Consider the following 22,723-nt stretch of genomic DNA (forward strand, 5'->3'; position numbering starts at 1 on the left):
CCTGGACGCAATAAGCATGTTGTGATATTTCCTCATACATATTACAGATATTGAGGAAAGCCATATGTAAATGACAGCAGCTGCAGTTTAAATATTTGGCACCGTAAGGTCTTGAAATGCCAGTGCATTGTCTAATTCGTTCCTTACCTGTCTTTCTGCCCCCTCGTCCAGATCTGAAGACCGCCCTCGTAGAACGGAGCGATTTCTCATCGGGCACCAGCAGCAGAAGCACCAAGCTCATTCACGGAGGAGTCCGCTATCTGCAGAAAGCCATCATGAAACTAGATTATGAGCAGGTGAAGGCCCCATTTTTCCCAATTTGCCCCTAATATTTAGAAGAAGGATTGCAAGGCTGCTTACGCCACCGCTGTGACATTTGAGCACTAGACAAGCACAAACACTCAACAAGCTATTGCAGATAACAAGCCAGTGTGGAGGATGTATAGACAAAACTTAGCCCGACCAACAGTGATTTCAAAATTGCTGATCATCAATATAATGAAAAATAATGTTGTAAATTCTAAGTGGAAAACAGCTGCTTTCTTAAGCTTTAAAGTCAACATTAAAACTAAACTGACCCTATTTACTTTTTTATTGAAACTTTCTGGTCTTATTGTCCATGATTCATCAGTGCACGTTTTTCCTACAAAAGAAATGTGTTTGCAATCTTTCATTAAAATGTAAAAACTTTACATTTTAATTAATAAATAAATAACGACTTTCCTTTTCTGCTTGCATATTTGCATTACATACTTTTTAACCCTCTCCGCTTCAACCACCTAGTTCCATTCTGGTATGTAATGCCCACTTTTGACATTCCAATAAATTCCCAAAGGATGAAATCAAGTCCTGCCTTACCATTTTCTTTATTTGTTTTATTCAGTGTCCTGTTTCACTCAGAAATACTTTTGATTATGGAAGTAAAATGGGTTGCAAAGAGCTTTTCATGTTGACTTTAAAGGGATAGTTCACCCAAAAATGAAAATTCTCTCATCATTTAATCACCCTCATGCCATCCCAGATGTGTATGACTTTCTTTCTTCTGCAGAACACAAATGAAGATTTTTAGAAGAATATCTCAGCTCTGTAGGTCCATACAATGCAAGTGAATTGTGACCAGAACTTTGAAGCCCAAAAAAGCACATAAAGACATATAAAGCATAAAAGTAATCCATACGACTCCAGTGGTTTAATCCATGTCTTCAGAAGTGATATGATAGGTGTGGATGAGAAACAGATCAATATTTAAGTCGTTTTTGACAATAATTCTCCACTTTCACTTCCACATTCTTCTTCTTACGTTTTTTTGCCGATGTTTTTTAGTTTTTTAGAATTCTTCTTCAATATCACCACTTACTGGTCAAAGGTGGAGATTTATAGTAAAAGATATAAAAAAATGACTGAAATATTGATCTGTTTCTCATCCACACCTATCATATTGCTTCTGAAGACATGGATTTAACCACTGGAGTCTTATGGATTACTTTTATGATGACTTTTTGTGCTTTTTGGAGGTTCACAGTTCTTGTCACAATTCAGCTGCATTGAATGGAATTACAGAGCTGAAATATTTAATAAGTTTTCATTTGTGTTCTGCAGAAGAAAGAAAGTCAGACATATCTGGGATGGCATGATGATGAGAGAATTTTCATTTTTGGGGGAACCTTTCCTTTAAGTAAACTCTCACCCACAGGATATTTTAGCTTAAATTTTGAAGATGGATTAAATATTAATTATATTTAATGTATTCTGTTATGTAGAGTATTAAAGTAATATATTAAAATTATAAATAATATAAATAAACATACAGTATGTGGATAAACAATTTACATATTTTAAAAAATAAAATAATCTTTAATATACAGTATATATATAGTATTTATATGTATGCTCTGGATCAAAACAGACAGTTTTGACTGAACAAATTCTATTTTCTTCCTCAGTACATGATGGTGAAAGAAGCCCTTCATGAACGTGCCAATCTTTTGGACATCGCCCCCCACCTGTCTGCCCCTTTACCCATAATGCTCCCTGTTTACAAGTAAGAATATCAGTAGTACCGATTACTAATCTCTTATGACCAGTTTTCACATTACACTAATTAAAATTATAATTTTTTTTTTTTAAAAAGCACTGTAAGAAGTAGAGTGAAAAATAGGCAGAAAATATAGAGGTGAAAGAAAGAAAGAAAAAGAAAGCAGTCAAAGAGAAAGACTGGAGATATCCTGATTGCATAAAAGAGAGTTTTGGAAATCAGTCCATTGATAAGTTCACAGAAATGGCATTGGACCTTTCATGTGGTCACCTGCACAGGTCAGGTTGGGGATATTCTGTGAATCTCTCACCTCTCCAGACGTTGCCTCTTGTCATCCTGGGTTTTTAAAGGATCTTCTCGTCTTAACCATCATCATTACTAATTACTTGTGGCATTTATGCCTTGCTCTGATATTTAAAGCAGCCAGAGAGGTGTCAAAAAAGGGTCACAGAAAAGAGAAACCTCAAGATTACATAATTTGCCTGTCAGATTTCTTTTTTTAACTTTAAACAAACATGTCACAAGGTGCTTTTTGACTTATTGGTACTTGGAAAAGTCTAAAATGATGCCCTGGTACAACCATATCTACTGTAAATAGTGAGGGAATATTTTAGGCCATGTTTTTCCAGCTTAACATGTTAATGCAGTGTGTACAGTCATTATATTTGTTGAATTCATGATTTTTAAGGCTTGTTATTGACATGACTGCTGATGTTTTTCTCAGCTGGTGGCAGCTGCCATATTACTGGGCTGGCATTAAGATGTATGACCTGGTGGCCGGATCACAGTGTCTGAAGAGCAGCTACGTTCTGAGTAAGAGCAAAGCACTGGAGCTCTTTCCTATGCTGAAGAAAGACAAACTCGTAGGAGCCATTGTCTACTATGACGGTAAGAAAAAAGAGGAGTATTTATTTATTTGATTATTTACCTGTAAAACATACAAAAATGCTCTTGCCAGTAAAGTTATAGGCTAAGTTTAGAATGTGTTACTATCTTACCACTTACTGTATGCTTTGCAGTAACAATGTACACTGCCTGCTGTGTTATAGACAGCTTTTTTTCTGTGTTATCATTTTACATAGCAGTACTCTATATTGTTGTATTGTTGCCATATTAACTTATACAGAGAACAACAGATTAGAACATTAACCACTGTGAACTAATAAATGTTGCTAAGTTTAAAATGAAACCCACTTTATGTAGAATAAAACAGCTTTTAAAAGGTTACTGCTTTGACTGAAGTCTTAATCTGATTTTATACATATGTTTCTAAATTACAATTCCTTTTTTTAGGACTAAAACTTTTTAATTAGGAAATATTATGAAATATACCTTTAAATTAAAACTCATTATCTGTCATGACAAAAGCATTATAACTGCTGTCATTTGCTGTTTTTTTTGGTAATAAGTGCATGCACATTTGATTCCCTGTAACATTCCTGCATAATCTAACTGGAAAACTGCCACTGGCTGTTGCAGCCAAACTTGCAGTCATTGTGTCTCTGTTGGTCTGTTTGTGCCCCGGGCCGCCTGAGGCGGCCACCAGGCCAAACTTCCATATGTCACTGGTTAGTCTGGGTGTGCAGAACGTGTCCCCTTTACTCAAGGTCTCGTCCATGGCAGCACAAGCCCCGCCCTCCAACGCTGCCTTCCGGTGCTTCCTGTCAAACTTAATTTGGCCTGCGCTGATGCACGCGTTCCCTCGCAGGGTTCGTGGGCAGCATATATTCAGGGGGAGTGCGGCGGCGGCTATCTGAGCAGCGATCTGTCACATCGAGTCCCTTCACGGGAGAAACAGAGCCAAAGAGACTTCTGGATGCTCTGTTCCCTGCCGTGGCATGTTTATGAGCCGCCAGTAACTGCTCTGAGATGTGTCTGTGCGTTAAAGGACTAGTTGAATTCTGTCATCATTTACTGACCCTCATGTTGTCCAAACCCATATGAAACATAAAAGGAGAAATTTTTAAGAATATCCTGGCCAGTCTTTTCCATGCAATTACAATGAATAGATACTAGAGCACTCAGGGTTCAAAAATGACAAAAAAAGCACCATTGAAGTGGTCCGTACGACTCGTGCACTCTATTCCAAGTCTTCTGAAATCATACAATAGCTAAATTAAGTCGTTATTCAGTGAAAATCTTTCTGGTTCTGGTTTGTGCGTTCATAAGAGTTCATGAGATCCGGTCTGAATCCAGTCTGATCAATTCACTGACTCAGTGATCCGGTCGCAGTGGTTCTTGAGTCAGCCTCTCACTAGATGGGAAGATCATCAGCGAATAACGACTTAAATTTGTATCTGTTTCTCGCCAAACCTATCGTTTGACCTTGTAAGACTTGGAATGTACAGCTCAAGTCATATGGACCACTTTTATGATGCATTTATGGTGGTTTCACATAATTTTTAAAGCTTGAAAGCTCCAGTCACCATTCATTGTAATTTTAAAACAAAAGTGACCAGTACATTCTTCGAAATGTTCCCTTTTGTGTTCCATGGTAAAAAGCAAGTCAAACATGAGTGTAAATGATTAAATGATGACAAAATTTTCATTAATGGGCAAACTTTTCTTTTAAAAATGTCTTAATTTGTGTATGCATGTGTGTGTGAAATAGGGGAATGTAATGACAGTTTAGAGGTGCGTTTTATTCGTTCTTCTCCCCACGTCCCCCCTCCTCTTCTCACCATACCTCCTTCCCCTGGGTTGTCAGCCAGCTTTTCTCTCCAATTATTCAATCTGGAACAATCACGGCCGTGACATTTCCGAATCTGACCTTCTCCGCTGGAGATCGCAGCCTGCCTGTCGCTATTTGCCTCCCTCTATTTCTCTCACTCTCTCTCTTTCCCCTACTCACTCTCTCTCTCTTATTTTCCTTCTGTCCCTCATCCTCCTTGAGTCCCTCTCTCTTTCTTTCGCTCTCTGTGTCTCTCTCTCACCATTCTAAGACATCTCATTCACGTGCACGGCCACCCATCACATCGTTCCTCAGCCATGATATGCCATTCATTCTTTGAGTTTTTTTAAAATTAATTAATCTTATCTGACAGTAAAACTACCTTATCTGTGTTTTCAGTCATTTGCAATGCAGTGTTTTCTTTATTTCATTATACAGTAATTTTGCTTGGAGCTCTGCGGCACAAAAGCTCTGCTCTTTTCTCCATACCTGCAAGCTGTTCTCTAATAAACATTTAAGTTCAGCCAAGCGTTTCTTGTCTGTAGCTTTAGGACACAGCTTTCCATGTGAGCTGTGATTTGTCCTCTTACATGCAATTAACAATATTCCAACCTGCATATGTGTGCATTATCCTTGTCAGAATTTCTCTGCATGTTAAGAGGACTCATTCAGCACACCATGGGTCGAGAGCACAGATGTGAACGTGGAGGCAGACGCAGCCAGTGCAGGTTCATGGGATCTCTTAACAAAGCATGCTGGTACCTTCACCGCACATTATTCTTTGAGGAGTGTGCCCTTTAAACAGGCTTCCTGCCTGTGTTATTATTTTATTGTTTGGTGAAATTGCCCTGAGCATGTGTTCGCATTAGACATGCTTACGTGGGTTACCTATCCCTCTGGTTCTTTACAAGCCTTCCCAGCCACACTGCAGGACAGAGGAGTTTTCTCATTTAGTCGTTATATCATATTGGCTTCAAGGTTTCCTGTAATTCATGTTTCAAATGTGTCTGAAGTTGTTAAGTGCTTTGACTGACCCTATAACAACATTCAAAACAGTACACACCACTAAAAACATCACAATCATGGAGCAGTTCTAACTGTAAGTGGGCGCAGTGGCCTCTAGGCATAGGCCATTGTGTGTGAGTGTGTGCGCGAGTGTGTGTTTGTGTGTGGCAACATTTTGCAGAAAAGTTTAATGAAAACATTTCTTTAGAGGTTAGCTGAATCTGACTTTTTAGAAATGTCCTTATAAGGAAAAGTGGATCAGAAAGTATGTTTTTTGTATTGTAAAAATGCCCAAAGTTTCCTTTTAGGGGTATGGTTAGGATTTGGGTTATTATGGTTAGCAGTACTTACAGTATAATTAGCTTTATTGAAATACAGTAGAAGTCTATGGTATAGTCCCGTTTAGATAGCTAGTTAAATGTGGGTTGTGTGTGTGTGTGTACCTGACTTTAGTTTGGGGATAAATTTGTCCACAAAAAATAAACCTGTCCCCTTTTGGGACATTTATGGATTTGGAAAAACTTTTAATAAATAAAATTATGTTTTTTTTATTTTATTTTAAAATGTTTCCTGTTAGGGGTGGGGTTAAGGTGTGGGTTAGGGTTAGTTGATAGTAATTCTGATTACCTTTATATAAAAACAGTAGAAGTCTATGATATGTCCTAATTTAGTGTATATGTATCGTGACTTTCTGTTCTGGCTTTTTTCAGGACAGCACAATGATGCCCGTATGAACCTGGCCATCGCTCTCACAGCGGCCCGTCATGGTGCTGCCATTGCTAATTACACAGAGGTGGTTCATCTGCTAAAGAAACCAGACCCTACAACAGACCAAGAGAAAGTATGTGGTGCCCGCTGCCGAGATGTGATCACAGGTGAGATATGCATAAACCAAACGTGCATTTCATGTACATTACACAGGACAATACTCACACGTTTATTTATTATTTTCTGTGTATACTATCTGTATTTATTATACTGTGAATATTAGTTACCGTATTACTTTCTGCATATGCACAAGCAGTTTAAAGTTTAATGAATGACAGTCATGAAACTACTTACCCATTCTAAAGTGAAATGAATTAAATATTGGAATATATCATGGAAAAGAGGGTTTTCCTTGTTCTGAAAAACAAAAAGTACCGTTCATTCAAAAGTACATATCATTCTGCATTAATGGTGCCCTCACAGATGTGCAAGTTACCCATGCCACATGGGCACTGATACACCCCCATACCATGACAGACACTGGCTTATAGACCTGACGCTGATAACGGCTTGGGTGGTCATTTTCCTCTTTAGCCCGGAGAACACGATGGCTGTTTTTTCCAAAAACTATTTTTAAAAATGGGGACTCGTCGGACCACAAAACAAGATTCCACTGTTCTACTTTCTATCTCAGGTGAGACCGAGACCAGAGGAGTCAGCGGCGCTTCTGGACAGTGTTGATGTATGGCTTCTGCTTTGCATATTAAAGCCTTAACTTGCATCTGTGGATGCAGCAGCGAATGGTGTTGACTCACAAAGGTTTCCCGAGCCCATGTCATGATATCCATTACAGTTGCATGACGAATTTTAAGACAGTGGCGTCTGAGGGATCGGAGATCACGTGCATTCAGAAGTGGTTTTCCAGCAGGACAACGTCAAACCACGTGCTGCCCAGACAAGTGCATGGCTGTGTACGTAGAAAGTGTGGGTGCTAGATTGGCCTGCCTGTAGTCCTGACCTGTCTCCAATTTAGAATGTTTAGCACATTACGAAGCGCAAAATACAGCGACAAAGGCACCATACAATTACGCAGCTAAAGAACTGCATAATGGACGAATGGGGGGAAATTCTGCTTGCTAAACTTAACATACAGTACTAAAAACTCGACTGTCCCAACTTTTTTGGAGTGTGTTGCAATCATGCATTTTCTATACTGTCCCAACTTGTTTGGAATTTGGGTTGGATAAAAAGTCATTTATATAGTATATAGAATAAAAATGAGTTTTGACTGTTTTAGTGCAAGAAACCATGACTAACATTATAAGTGGACTTAATGCTTCCAAAATGCAACAAAAGTGTAGAATATGACCACTTTAAATAAACACAAAATAGTGACATACTTTTCATTTTAATGAATTTTCAATTGAACATTTTCTTTTTTTTTTTTAAGTTTACCTAGCAGCAAGCCTTTTATATTAAGCAAATACCCCATTCATAATCCTTGTAAATTAAGAGAATTGTTTAACACTCTCAGTTAATGTCCCCTGCAGTCAGCTGTGTAACACCTCATGCTAACCTTCACAGGGCAGGAGTTTGACGTTCGTGCCAAATGTGTCATCAATGCTACTGGCCCCTTCACTGACTCACTGCGCAAAATGGACAACCTGAAAACTGCCAAAATCTGCCAGCCCAGTGCAGGAGTTCACATCGTCATCCCTGGATACTACAGGTATCGCCCACAATCCTGCTTTCTGCTACTGTATATCTCAGTGCCCTTTTCTTTCCTCTTAACAATGTAGAGTGAGATGTGTATGTACGTATCGTCTGTCCGATTACAGCCCAGACAACATGGGGCTGCTCGACCCTGCCACCAGTGATGGGCGTGTCATCTTCTTCCTGCCCTGGGAGAAGATGACTATCGCCGGGACAACGGACACGCCCACTGAAGTCACAGCCCATCCCATCCCTATGGAGGATGACATCAACTTTATCCTGAGTGAAGTCCGGAATTACCTCAGCCCTGACGTGGAAGGTGATATCATCGACATTGGCACTTCCTTTGGAATGGTTCATGTCATGTGAAAGATTTCATTAAGTTTTTGGATTTCATTTTTGGAGGGGGCACCAATGGCAATTCTGATTCACTTGCCAGGGGAAATATATATATTTCTTATTATATATATATATATATATATATATATATATATATATATATATATTATAAATACAGTTCCTGCTCCTTGAAACAACCACACCGTCTTTTTCCAGAGCAGCCTGTATTTCTCCTGAGGTTACCTGTGGGTTTTTCTTTGTATCCTGAACAATTCTTCTGGCAGTTGTGGCTGAAATCTTTCTTGGTCTACCTGACCTTGGTTTGGTATCAAGAGATCACTGAATTTTCCACTTCTTAATAAGAGATTGAACAGTACTGACTCGCATTTTCAAGGCTTTGGATATCTTTTTATATCCTTTTCCATCTTTATAAAGTTCCAATACCTTGTTACGCAGGTCTTTTGACAGTTCTTTTCTGCTCCCCATGGCTCAGTATCTAACCTGCTCAGTGCATCCACGTGAGAGCTAACAAACTCATTGACTATTTATACACAGACACTAATTGCAATTTAAAAAGCCACAGGTGTGGGAAATTAACCTTTAATTGCCATTTAAACCTGTGTGTGTCACCTTGTGTGTCTGTAACAAGGCCAAACATTCAAGGGTATGTAAACTTTTGATCAGGGCCATTTGGGTGATTTCTGTTATCATTATGATTTAAAAAGGAGCCAAACAACTATGTGATAATAAATGGCTTCATATGATCACTATCCTTAAATAAAAGGAAATTGATATTTTCAAAATCAATGCCAAAATTTCACAATTTCTGCCAGGGTATGCAAACTTTTGAGCACAACTGTGTGTGTGTGTATATATATATATATATATATATATATATATATATATATATATATATACAGGTGCATCTCAATAAATTAGAATGTCATGGAAAAGTTCATTTATTTCAGTAATTCAACTCAAATTGTGAAACTTGTGTATTAAATAAATTCAATGCACACAGACTGAAGTAGTTTAAGTCTTTGGTTCTTTTAATTGTGATAATTTTGGCTCACATTTAACAAAAACCCACCAATTCACTATCTCAAAAAATTAGAATATGGTGACATGCCAATCAGCTAATCAACTCAAAACACCTGCAAAGGTTTCCTGAGCCTTCAAAATGGTCTCTCAGTTTGGTTCACTAGGCTACACAATCATGGGGAAGACTGCTGATCTGACAGTTGTCCAGAAGACAATCATTGACACCCTTCACAAGGAGGGTAAGCCACAAACATTCATTGCCAAAGAAGCTGGCTGTTCACAGAGTGCTGTATCCAAGCATGTTAACAGAAAGTTGAGTGGAAGGAAAAAGTGTGGAAGAAAAAGATGCACAACCAACCGAGAGAACCGCAGCCTTATGAGGATTGTCAAGCATAATCGATTCAAGAATTTGGGTGAACTTCACAAGGAATGGACTGAGGCTGGGGTCAAGGCATCAAGAGCCACCACACACAGACATGTCAAGGAATTTGGCTACAGTTGTCATATTCCTCTTGTTAAGTCACTCCTGAACCACAGACAACGTCAGAGGCGTCTTACCTGGGCTAAGGAGAAGAAGAACTGGACTGTTGCCCAGTGGTCCAAAGTCCTCTTTTCAGATGAGAGCAAGTTTTGTATTTCATTTGGAAACCAAGGTCCTAGAGTCTGGAGGAAGGGTGGAGAAGCTCATAGCCCAAGTTGCTTGAAGTCCAGTGTTAAGTTTCCACAGTCTGTGATGATTTGGGGTGCAATGTCATCTGCTGGTGTTGGTCCATTGTGTTTTTTGAAAACCAAAGTCACTGCACCCGTTTACCAAGAAATTTTGGAGCACTTCATGCTTCAACCTGCTGACCAGCTTTTTAAAGATGCTGATTTCATTTTCCAGCAGGATTTGGCACCTGCCCACACTGCCAAAAGCACCAAAAGTGCTTTTGGCAGTTGGTGTGCTTGACTGGCCAGCAAACTCACCAGACCTGAACCCCATAGAGAATCTATGGGGTATTGTCAAGAGGAAAATGAGAAACAAGAGACCAGAAAATGCAGATGAGCTGAAGGCCACTGTCAAAGAAACCTGGGCTTCCATACCACCTCGGCAGTGCCACAAACTGATCACCTCCATGCCACGCCGAATTGAGGCAGTGATTAAAGCAAAAGGAGCCCCTACCAAGTATTGAGTACATATACAGTAAATGAACATACTTTCTAGAAGGCCAACAATTCACTAAATATGTTTTTTTTATTGGTCTTATGATGTATTCTAATTTTTTGAGATAGTGAATTGGTGGGTTTTTGTTAAATGTGAGCCAAAATCATCACAATTAAAAGAGCCAAATACTTAAACTACTTCAGTCTGTATGCATTGAATTTATTTAATACACGAGTTTCACAATTTGAGTTGAATTACTGAAATAAATGAACTTTTCCACGACATTCTAATTTATTGAGATGCACCTGTATATATAAAAACATGTTTTAATAACTTAATATTAATAATAACTTTTTAATAATAACCGGTCATTTTACACTTCGCACTCCATTCCCTCCCATTCAAATGCATCCAAACGTGGGAGACCAGAAACACAAGCTCAAGCAAAGACATTTTTGCTGCAGACGGGAAGTCAGAAGTTCAAATTTGTTGAAATTTGACCTGCAAATCCGGATGACAAGAAGACCGAAACGTCACACACTGACCTCTTTACTGCGTACAAAGAACGCATATTTCAAAGCTGCATGTTTTTATTGTTGCTGAAAAATTTGTAGATGTTATATTTGAACATTTTGAATATTATTTGTAATTTGTGATTTATTGTTTATTAAAACCAGAAGGCTGTGCATGTGACATCATATCCTGGTGTGCAAAATAATTTTGCAAGCTCAAATTCTAGTGTGACCGCCCCTTAGTGGGTCTTTGTGTATATTTTAGGGGCTGTTAGAGTCCAGCCGTGTTTTTGCGCTAAAAACAAGGCTAAACGATGCGCAACGAGTTGAACAGAATGCAGGGGTCTTGAGACATGTTTTAAAAATGGCCATCTAAAAGTCACGCCGTTCCTGCGCAAGATGCTGAAAAAACAGTGAAACAGTCTAGTTTATGCTCAGAAAAACAAGTCAAAAACAGCACAGAGAGATGTAAAAATGTATTTGGTGTGCACGGCCCCTTAGTCTAGCAGTGTAGCTTGGGGAGCTTGGGGATCCGGGTTCAAATTGTGACCTAATATTGATTTTGACCTTGATTGATTTTGATATTGACCTAATATTGAAGCAAAATTGCAATTTTTGTCATAAGTCATAAGAGTTTGCAGTGACCTGAGTGTTGGTTTCATGTTAGTGTTTTGGGGCCTCACAGGCTCCTACATTTCTGCATGCATGTAAATAAACAGACAGACAGAAAGAATTAAATTGGTGTTGAAACTAGTTGAGACTAATAACTACCCTACAAATCTCCCTCAAAGAGCGCATGTATTGATTTTTGAGTGCAGCCCTTTAATTGTTCACAGCGCCGTGGATGCGGGCTTGATTGCTTGATTGATTAGTTTCATAACTCATTTTCTTGTACAAAAATGCTTCCTCCTTTCTCTGATTGTTTGGCAAGCCGTTAAGAGTTGGTCTAGTCTCAGTTTCTCATTGTGTGTTGTGCGTGTCTTTCAGCTAGAAAGTCATCGTACTGTCTGTTTTTGAATTAGAACATGGATTCATAAACCGCATTGTGACGGCTGCCGTGTGGCAGGGTGTCTTATGCTTTCTGCCGGGTGTGAACGAGTGACCAGGTGACCTAGTTGACCCGGTAAGGATGGATGGGAGTGTGACTAAAGCATATCATGGAGAAGATGGAGTAATGATGCAGAGACCTTGCCTCTTGATGGAGGGTTCTGGCTGGACTGTAGTCTGCTCTGCAGAAGGCAGCTAAAGGGATTAAACTGTGGGAGATTTGTCACACTGACAATGTAGAGGCAAGATTGTGTTGTTTGTAGCTCAAGTAGAGATACTGTTTGAGAAAGAGAGAGAGAGAGAGAAGTATGATGAACAGTTTTTAAATGTAAGAAAGTACAGAAAAAAGGACATTCTCCTCTTTTTTTCTTGTTCAAAAATGTATGGACATTACGGCTGGGCAATATAGCTAAAAATCTATATAATATTTTGATATTTTCAGCTTTTTGAAGATATTCAATATTTATCTCAGTATACATATCAATATTTATGTATTTGCTCTGAAATGGCTTAAAATAGTTTTTGTTTTGTTTGTTTTTTTCAATCAGAGGAACCATCTCCCAGGGCGTGCTGAGTGACTCCAGCCAGGTCTCCTAAGCAACCAAATTGGCCCGGTTGCTAGGAAAGGTAGAGTCACATGGGGTAACCTCCTCGTGGTCTCTATAAAGTAGTTCGTTCTCGGTGGGGCGCGTGGTGAGTTGAGTGCGGATGGCGTGAAGCCTCCACACGCACTATGTCTCTGTGGCAACGCGCTCAGCAAGCCACGTGGACGCGGAGGCAACTGGGATTCGTCCTCCACCACCCGGATTGAGGCGAATCACTACGCGACCACGAGGATGTAAAAGTGCACTGGGAATTGGGCATTCCAAATTGGGAGAAAAAGGGAAAAATAAAAAAAATCAGAGGAACCATCATCTCAACCAAACAGCCATTATAGCCAAGCAGACACAAATTTTACGCTAAATGCTATTATATTATTTTATTTATATGCACCAAGATAGCAATACATAATAAACAGCTAAATGTAGATTTATTGCTAAAACATTTTTTATACATAAAAAAAGCTACACAGGGACTTCCGTGACAAATTTTGAGTGATGATGCAAACAAATGCTTAATTAGTTTACTAACACAGTCTTTAATGAAAAAAAGTACACTCAAAAATGTAAATTATTTTATCATTTACGCCATCCCAGAAGTGTATGACTTACTTTCTTCTGCGGAACACAAATGAAGATTTTTAGAAGAATATCTCAGCTCTGTAGGTCCATACAATGCAAGTGAATGGTGGCAAGAATTTTGAAGCTCCAAAAACATATAAAGGCAGCATAAAAGTAATCCATATGACTCCAGTGGTTAAATCCATGTCTTCAGAAGAGAAATGATAGGTGTGGGTGAGAACAGATCAATATTTAAGTCCTTTTGAACAATAAATCTCCACTTCCACTTTCACTTCCACATTCTTCTTTTGTTTTTGGAGATTCAAATTCTTTGTGCATATCGCCACCTACTGGTCTGGACTTGTCAAAGGTGGAGATTTATAGTAAAAGATATAAAAAAGGACTTAAATATTGTTCTGTTTCTTACCCACACCTATCATATTACTTCTGAAGACATGGATTAAACCACTGGAGTCTTATGGATTACTTTTATGCTGTATTTTTGTGCTTTTTGGAGCTTCAACGTTCTGACTCCGGTAGTCACATCTATATCTTCAGAAGCAATATGATAGGTGAAAAACAGAACAATATTTAAGTAATTTTTTGCTGTAAATCTTTTATATACTGTGCATCAGCACTAATTGATGCCACTTGATAATGATTTCATTAAAAAACGGTTTAAAGGAGGTTTGCACAAATACTGAATATTTCACCAATACCGTTATACAAATGATTTTCATGTTGTGGTTGATAACCAACATAATATCAAGTTTTTCACATTTAAAAAAAAAAAAGCATTCACATTACCTGTGAAATCATGCATCAAAAAAGATGATACGATTTAGTATTTTCTGGTATTTAAAAGAGGATGTTCCTTTAGCTCAACTAGTAGAGAATGGTGCGTGCATTGGGCTGATAGAATGTATCCCCCGAATACAGTTAGATAAAAGTGTCTGCTAAATGAAAAAAGCCCTGATAAAATGCTTTTAATATTGGCCTAATTAAACTGATGCCGATCATTTTAAAAATGCTAATATTGGCAGATATAATATGATCACCAATATACCATGCATTCCCAATAGTTATGGTAATCATGACAGAATAATCGAAGCAGTTGTGGAGTTGTATATCTTTTCTGTCACTTTTGTGAACTCCATGAATGCATTCCAGAGCTAGGAAATGGACTGAGTTCTCCCCTCGAGAATTTGAATACTCAAATCCATTCGACAGCCCAGCGTTTTATTGCTGACTTTCATTTGGACACAAGGTGTGTGTGTGTGTGTGTGTGTGTGTGTTATTGGCTTCCCCAGTCTGTTGTCTGCAGAGCTCCTTCGCCTTGTCATAAATGTTTCAGAGATGCCCTTTGATAATGAGACTGCTGTCTCTGTTTTTCCCCCCATTCAGAAATATCAACCTGCATATTACAGTGGCAGGCATACCACGGATCGATACACAACTCCCTCTTAATAATTAATGCTTGAGATGTCACTACGATAGGGAAATTGTCTTTGGACTCATACAGTAGGTGTTGTTGGTGTCACAGTTTGTTGGTTGAACAAAGTAGCAAAGCAATTAAATGGAAACGCATATTTCATCCCCGTCAGAGCCAGAGCTCACGGGAGGGTTTTATTTGAAGTTTTGCTTGTCCCATAGTTATTTATCAAACAAAATAGTTCATGATACAAAGGTTTCCTTCATCTTTAAATATGAACAGTCAGATGCAAGACGCTGAAAAAACAGTGATACGTAACGCACAGGTTTACATAGGAAAACAATTAAAAAACAGCACAGACCGACACAAAAACTTGTTTGTGTGAAAGCCCCCTGAAACATTTTGATTTTTTTAATGTATTGAATATTCTTGTTGAATTGTTCTGATTTAAATGTCACCAAAATAACAGGAGAAATTGGGATTTGTTGAAATTGTGAGAATGATTTGAGACAGTCTTCAAAGCATTTGCTTGACTGGGTTGAAAATATTCAACAAATCCATTATGTTTTGCCTGTATGTAAAATGTCCAGCAAAAGTGTTTTTAGTACGGATGCACCGATGTATCGGCCGCAACTATTTATCGGCCAATTAATGACCAAATTAAAGCATGGAAATGCTGATATGAAAAATGATGGTTCATTTATATGGTTCATTAATTATCATTACACTTTGTAAAAACTCTTTGAATTCAAATGCACAATGCAGAAATAATGTAGAAGGGTCGGGACTCTAAAGAACATGTAATATTACATTTTTATTCTTTGTCATTCTTACATTAATGAGGAAAAACATTGTTACGTGACACTTGTGAAAGCGGCACTTACCTATACATGATGAGGTAGAACCATCCAAATGCTTTGATTACAGCAAATTTTGACTTCTGAGACAATGGTATGGAATCTATTAAGACTGCACGATTGATTGAGTTAAGATTGAAATCGCAACAAGTTCTTGCACGATTACAAAAGCTTGAAAGGCTGCATTTAAAAATAGACTGCAGTCAGCTCTTTAGTTAGCGCTTCAGTCAGCATTGTGTAAGCAAGCGGCGCCCTCTAGCGTCTGGATGCCTTTTTCCATTATCCATTACATCACTATAGAATATAAAAGGGCGTTTGTTCCTTTGGTAACTTTTTATTTTTAAGTGATGTGGCTGACATTTCCATGGAATTGCCCAACATAATATGTTTGCATAATATAAATTTGTGATGTTCTATTATATACAGTACAAACATGTAAAATGTGAGTTCTGTTGTTTTGTACCACAGAAGTGCAAAAATGTTTTAGAAGTATAAAATTACTTTTTTTTTTTTTTTCATCAAGCATCATGCTATGGTACAAGATATTTTTCAATATTTTTTAATCTTTTTATCTTCTATTTATCATTCATTGTGGCTCTCTTTAAAATTTTGGCCTGTCATGTGTTCAACAGATCCAATCCATGTTCAATGGAAATTAATAAATGTTAGAACAAAAGCTTTTGTACTTCTTTGTACATTTTTAAAACAATTCCTGAGCAAAACAGTGATCTGATGACAAAATAAGGCAAGTGGCAAAATATCGGTATTGGCATCGTTATCGGCCAATAGTTATTTGTTAAAATCAGTATCGTATCAGCCAAAAATGTTCATATTGGTACTTCCCTAGTTTTTAGATAACATTATACAGTATCTTTCATGGAGCTTTTTTTGTATAGAATACTTAACATTTTATTAAAAAATATATAAAATGCTGTCAGATTTATTGTTCTCATATTTGTGGCTTTTTTGTAAAAATGTTGGCAGGGCAAGTAACATTCTGAACAACTGTCCTGACTGGGCCGGCTTAAAAAATCCTTATTGTCAGCCCTAATATTGCATTTGTAGAATAGCGCAGCCTATTGGAGACCTGTCAATCAGATAAACACCACGCACACTTCAGCTGTCAGAGTTTATCAGTGTCTCTGTTTTCTCTGGTTCTCAGTGCGACGAGGGGATGTCCTGGCGGCCTGGAGTGGCATTCGTCCGCTGGTCACCGACCCCAACTCCAAAGACACGCAGTCCATCTGTCGTAACCACATCGTCAACATCAGTGACAGTGGACTTGTCACTATTGCTGGTCTGTGCCAGTGCCTCTAACTTGTGCCTTTGTCTAAAATGAAGTTATTAAATGTGATTTAAAATGAGAAATAAGTTTGTGACCCCTTAGAAATAATGTTGTTTTTTGCGTGAATTACCCCTAAAATACAGTGGGGTCTAAAAGTATGAGAGGAGTAAACATGGTCACTGTCACAAATTTGCTTATTTGATAAGTGACCTAGCATTAGCCGCATTAGCAGAATATGAAATATTTCTCAATCATGTCACGTCATTGTTTTACAATTTTTTACAAAAAGTCCTTAAACGTTCTGTCGATTTCCAGGTATAAATTAGACTTTGAATCCCAGATTTTCATTAACTCTTATGTAACAAATATGAGTTTTATATAATTAGGCAGTTGGGTTATTTACAATATAGTAGTGTTCCATTAGAGTTCCATGTGCTCCTGTACAAAGATTTAGCAGACCTCTCCCTAATATAGGTGGGAAATGGACAACCTATCGCTCCATGGCCGAGGAGACGCTTGATGCAGCGGTAAAGGCTCATAACCTCTCGGCTGGGCCCAGCAGGACTGTCGGCCTGTTGCTGGAGGGTGGGAAGGACTGGACTCCCACCCTGTACATTCGCTTGGTTCAGGACTACGGCCTGGAGAACGAGGTGGGTTTCAAAGCCTAACTGCTCAGCATTCTACTGGTCAGTACTTTTTGGATCAGGTCCAACTGTCTTCCATGATTCAGTGCAAAAGAGAAAGTCTGGCAACCCCTTGTTAGGAAGCGTGAGAGCTTGATGGAGCTGTAGCCCTACCATGGATGTTGTTTTGCCAGCATATTTAAAAAGGTCAGCATGCAGATATTTTTGACAGCACTTGACCTTTGGTGAGAGATATAACAGAAGAGTTTGAATCAAACTGGGCTGTGTTTATTTTTACAAACGTTTAATTAAGCAAAGGATACAGTGATTCGTGAACTAGCTAAAGAACTTTGAAGAAAACATCTCTGCAGCATAAGAGAACATGTTTTAAGTGTTAGACTAGCCTGGGACAAGGTACAGTCAGTTTCCTGTAAAGGGTATGTAAGTGGTAACCTGGTATCACTGACCATTGGGACATCACTAATTTATGTTATTGGAAACTGAAATGTATTATTCTTTTTGAATGTTTCAGTGTTGTTTTTCACTTAATCTCTCTTAATGATGCTGAAATGATGTCTTTGGCAATATTATAATCATTTTCGGTACTCACAGGTTGCCCAGCACCTGGTAGCCACCTACGGAGGGCGGGCTTTTGAAGTGGCCAAGATGGCCCAGGTGACTGGCAAGAGATGGCCCATAGTGGGGAAACGCCTTGTATCTGAATTTCCCTACATAGAGAGTGAGGTATGCATACTGAAATTCCAGCAGCAATACTTCACATGTGTATTTTAAAGAATGAATGTGCATTTCCTATTACTTCTAGCCTTAACATTTTTAAAGTACTTTGGTATAGTCAGCATAAAAATATGTGTCTAATTGTAAAAAAACAAAAAAACAATTATAGTAAAATTGAATTTAAAATAAAAATTGCACATTTTTATGCTGAAGTGTGTAATTTCTGCAACACTACCTTCACCAAACAGAATTGCAAAAATAGACATTGTTTTCAAACAGATTTCTGAATACACCCTCTGTCTTCCATTGGTCTCCAAACAGATGATCCCGCCCCAAACTCACGCAATTGGTCAAGCCTGTGTTGGGCTAGACCACGGTTCCTCAATGGGCGTCCCGCGAGAGACAAATGTTTGACCCACGCTAAAAACCTGTTCACACCAAATCCGTGACGATTTTGCGAGACAAACTTCCGACGAAAGGTCTGTACACACAGAGTGCGTAAAAAATCAAAATGTACAGTAGGCTGCACTGTTGCTGTTCTACAAACATTTATACCGGTCTCATCATGCCCGCTTCAGCTGTTAGGAAATAATATATTGAACACTGTTAAAGCATTCATTTACCTAATTTGGCACAACTGTTTCATTATGTTCTTTCCACGGTGTTGGTGCATTCTGAGGAGTATATAATCTGTGTTTTTATGCTTGTGAGATGAGTAAAGAGCACTGTTGCATAAATATACGTCCTATTTATATTAGCACATGTATTTATGAGTATATTCCAAACAGACACCCGAAGTCAACTACTCTTTTTGTATAATGTCTGGATTAATGCCTGGATAATATAACACCAGGTACTGTGATACAGATGCGTGGAATAGTGCACATTAAGAATAACATTGTACAGAACAATAACAGTATTAATGCTAATAGGTCTAATAATTGAATCTGCGATTAGGGAAAGTGCAGTTAGATCCCATTTGGAGATGAGCAGGAACAGTTGACTCACATGGAGGACAAAGAGATCCAGATTGTTCATTAAAGTTTTTGTTTTTTGTTTTTGTTTATTTGTTTCAGCAAGCAAAGTTGTGTAATTTTGTGTATCTGTATGCAAACAAAATGTTCATAGTTGTTTGAATAAATACAACAGGCTATTAATACTGAGAAAAAGAACTAATAAAAAAAGCAGAATATTTATGCGTGACTCTTTTAATAATAATAACAACAATAGTAATACTATTAATAATAATAGCAGCAGCACAAAAATTTGTCATTACATCGACGGCCGTGGCCCTTGACTTTGTATTATTGACAGAATTTGGCCCTTGGTGAAAGCTAATTGGGGAAACCTGGGCTAGACGGACCGCTCAAAGAAACAGATAAATGCTTGAAAACGCCACAAAGACACCGTTTTTAGAGTTTTGGTGAAATTAACCCTCGAGTGGTTTACTTACAGTTGTCTCTGCATATTAAGCTGGGATAGGAGAAAGTATTTAAAGTATTTTATCGGGAAAGAAATGGCACATCAGCTTAAAGAAGACAAATATACGCCATTTGTAGGTTGATTTCAGCAAAAACTGTAAACACTGTGGCTATATGATGCTATCAAAACATTGCTCTGTTTGTTTGAAGATCCTGACCAGCCAGACACCGCAACAATGGCTCAACCAATTGCGTCGTGACTTTTCAGACCAATGAAAGAAGGGTAAAGTTTTCTAGAAGTATTTGTAAAAAAAAAAACAAAACCAAAAAAAACATTATTTTTGCAGTTCCGATTGGTGCCACTAGAGGCAACATACACGCTTCAGCTTTTAAGTAATGCTGTCTGTTTGGATCCAGGTGCAGTATGCTATTAAGGAGTATGCATGTACAGCCATCGATGTGATCGCTCGCCGAACACGCCTGGGCTTTTTGAATGTACAGGCTGCAGATGAAGCTCTGCCACGTGTAGTTGAGATCATGGGCAAAGAACTGCAGTGGACAGAACAAAAAAAGAAAGTATGCCATTTCTTGGGTCATCATCATCATTATATTAATTATAACCATCTAATGGAGATATTTCTTAAGGATGAGATGAGATAAGAAAAGAAAAAATAATCGTGATTTTGAGGGAGATTCTATTTTACGTGGTTTTCACACTGGCACATTTGCCAGTTCCCAGCACCCCCTGCGGCGTTGGTCTGGTTTCAGACTCACGTGTGATTCTGTCAAATCCCGGTGCTTTTCAGTTATCAACTTGCATCATCACAAACATGCACATGATGGAGAACACATTATGTGTGTGTTTTTTTTATTAATTTGGTGTCATTATGCACACCAGAGTGAAAGTCACTTGTGCCTCTGTGCGTTGCATGCTGTAATTCAGCAGTTGTACATGTGATACTCATAAGTGATCTTTTTTGAGGACACAGCTGGTTGCACGCTCACTCACACACGTACGTATATAAAAGTCACCACACTTCTTCTGTGTCCCACAACGTTAACCAGCCACTCATGGTGCATGTGTGTGATGATGCAAAAACGCATGCACAAGTTATTTTACTTCTTGAAAATGTGCGGACCCGAGTACAGGTTGCTTTCTCACTTATGCGAACTGCGCCACAGTTCCATTGCAACTGAACTCAGGCCAGTCCTCAAAACAGCATTCACATTACCAACTTTTAATGCAAACCGTGCTCTGTTTCGGACTAAACTGCCAGTGTGAAAGCCCCTTAAATTCACATTCAGATTGTACTGTAAATGATGTGAAATTCAGATCAAATTCATCTGAACGTTCCAATGCCAATGTTTACTGTTATCTAATGTACATATCTCCTTTATAGGTTGATTTTTTTTTTTTTCTTTTGACCAAAAACAAAGGGTCTCAGACAGGTTAATTTAGGTAACAGCTACTAATAGACCTCAGCTATTGTTAGTGTGATTCTTAAATAGTCTTTCTAACAAGGAAACTCACTGTGTAAGAACACAATTCAGTTTTACAATAAACGCCCAGCACAACACCTCTTGATGACTAATGCTATTACGTCTGTGCTTACGGGAGTTATTGAAAGTGAGTGTGTAGTCTGTGTGTGTGGGGGGGTGATAGAGTTACTCCAGCTTTTGCACATTAGTAGTGGGTTTCCTGTCTGATAAACAGAAGGACTAATAATAGCACTGATCACTGTGCAGCTTTAATACTGTTCAGTTCCCATGAGTTCAGCGCTCAGATCTTCACACAATGTAGGTGCACCACACCCACCACACACACCCACATACACACACGCACAATTCTCTGCTGATGGCCATGATCCAGTGCAGGTATATCGCAGCTTTGCAAAGGCTCCTTATGCATTACTGGAGCATTTATTTTTCGTGTTCTAGTTACATAAAACACTTTCCCTTTTCTGATTCCTTTGTACAAGTAAAAAAAATGCACTAACCCGTATTTTAAATCATGTTGAAAAGATTTGAGATCACAAACAGAGACATCACATACAGTGGCCCCCAAAAAATTTTGGACACTTTTGCCACCCTTAAAATGCATGAATGTCATTATTTTAAAGAAAGTCACAAGCACACTTTTCAAGCAAAACATTTCACAAAAAAATAAGTTTGCTAGGCTTTAAATTAGAATGGAATTGCATGACAATGACAAGTCTCGTAATAACTTTAAGGTGTTGTAATGGATATGATACGTTTGTAGGTTCGGTCTTGGTGGACTTGAGTTGCTTATGCTGCTTCATAGCAAGTATGAAGACTTGCTACCACTAAAACATGCTGTGTTGAACATATAAGTCATACTGCTGCACAATTAAACATCACTGATTCTTGAGATGAGTGACAAAGCATGTTTTAAATCTTATTTTTCATTTTTTTATATTAAATTAATTTGAAATGTATATACAGCTCTAGAAAAAAATTAAGACACCATTGCAAAATGATCAGTTTCTCTGTATTTATTATTTATAGATATGTGTTTGAGTAAAATTAACATTTTTGTTTTATTCTATAAAGTACTGACAACATTTCTCCCAAATTCCAAATAATAATATTGTCATTTAGAGCATTTATTTGCAGAAAATGACAACTGGACAAAATAACCAAAAAGATGCAGTGTTTTCAGACCTCGAATAATGCAAAAAAAAAACAAGTTCATATTCTTTTTTTATTTTTTTATTTGGAATGCCCAGTTCCCAATATGCTTTTAAGTCCGCGTGGTTGCGTAGTGATTTGTCTCAGTCCAGGTGGTGGAGGACGAATCCCAGTTGCCTCCACGTCTGAGATCGTCAACCTATGCATCTTATCACATGGCTTGTTAAGTGCGTTGCCACGGAGACATAGCCAAAAGGCTTCACGCCATCCACCACGCTCAACTCACCACGTGCCCCACTGAGAACAAACCACATTATAGTGATCACAAGGAGGTTACCCCATGTGA

The 22,723-nt window shown here is 38.3% G+C and overlaps 1 protein-coding gene across 3 annotated transcripts in view; it reads left to right on the plus strand.

Moving 5' to 3' along the window:
* LOC127449672 (glycerol-3-phosphate dehydrogenase, mitochondrial-like) overlaps window positions 1-22,723 on the plus strand; it is a 39,593-nt gene that overhangs the window by 8,729 nt on the left and 8,141 nt on the right. For all 3 annotated transcript variants that reach the window (XM_051713230.1, XM_051713231.1, XM_051713232.1), the window contains 10 exons: window positions 172-296; window positions 1,944-2,041; window positions 2,760-2,923; window positions 6,422-6,586; window positions 8,004-8,148; window positions 8,258-8,451; window positions 16,827-16,961; window positions 17,424-17,599; window positions 18,185-18,316; window positions 20,146-20,304. In XM_051713230.1, coding sequence (XP_051569190.1) covers window positions 172-296; window positions 1,944-2,041; window positions 2,760-2,923; window positions 6,422-6,586; window positions 8,004-8,148; window positions 8,258-8,451; window positions 16,827-16,961; window positions 17,424-17,599; window positions 18,185-18,316; window positions 20,146-20,304 — 1,493 coding nt within the window. The remainder of the gene's footprint in view (window positions 1-171; window positions 297-1,943; window positions 2,042-2,759; window positions 2,924-6,421; window positions 6,587-8,003; window positions 8,149-8,257; window positions 8,452-16,826; window positions 16,962-17,423; window positions 17,600-18,184; window positions 18,317-20,145; window positions 20,305-22,723) is intronic.

Source organism: Myxocyprinus asiaticus, chromosome 12 (genome assembly GCF_019703515.2).
Source record: "Myxocyprinus asiaticus isolate MX2 ecotype Aquarium Trade chromosome 12, UBuf_Myxa_2, whole genome shotgun sequence".
Classification (NCBI taxonomy): domain Eukaryota; kingdom Metazoa; phylum Chordata; class Actinopteri; order Cypriniformes; family Catostomidae; genus Myxocyprinus; species Myxocyprinus asiaticus.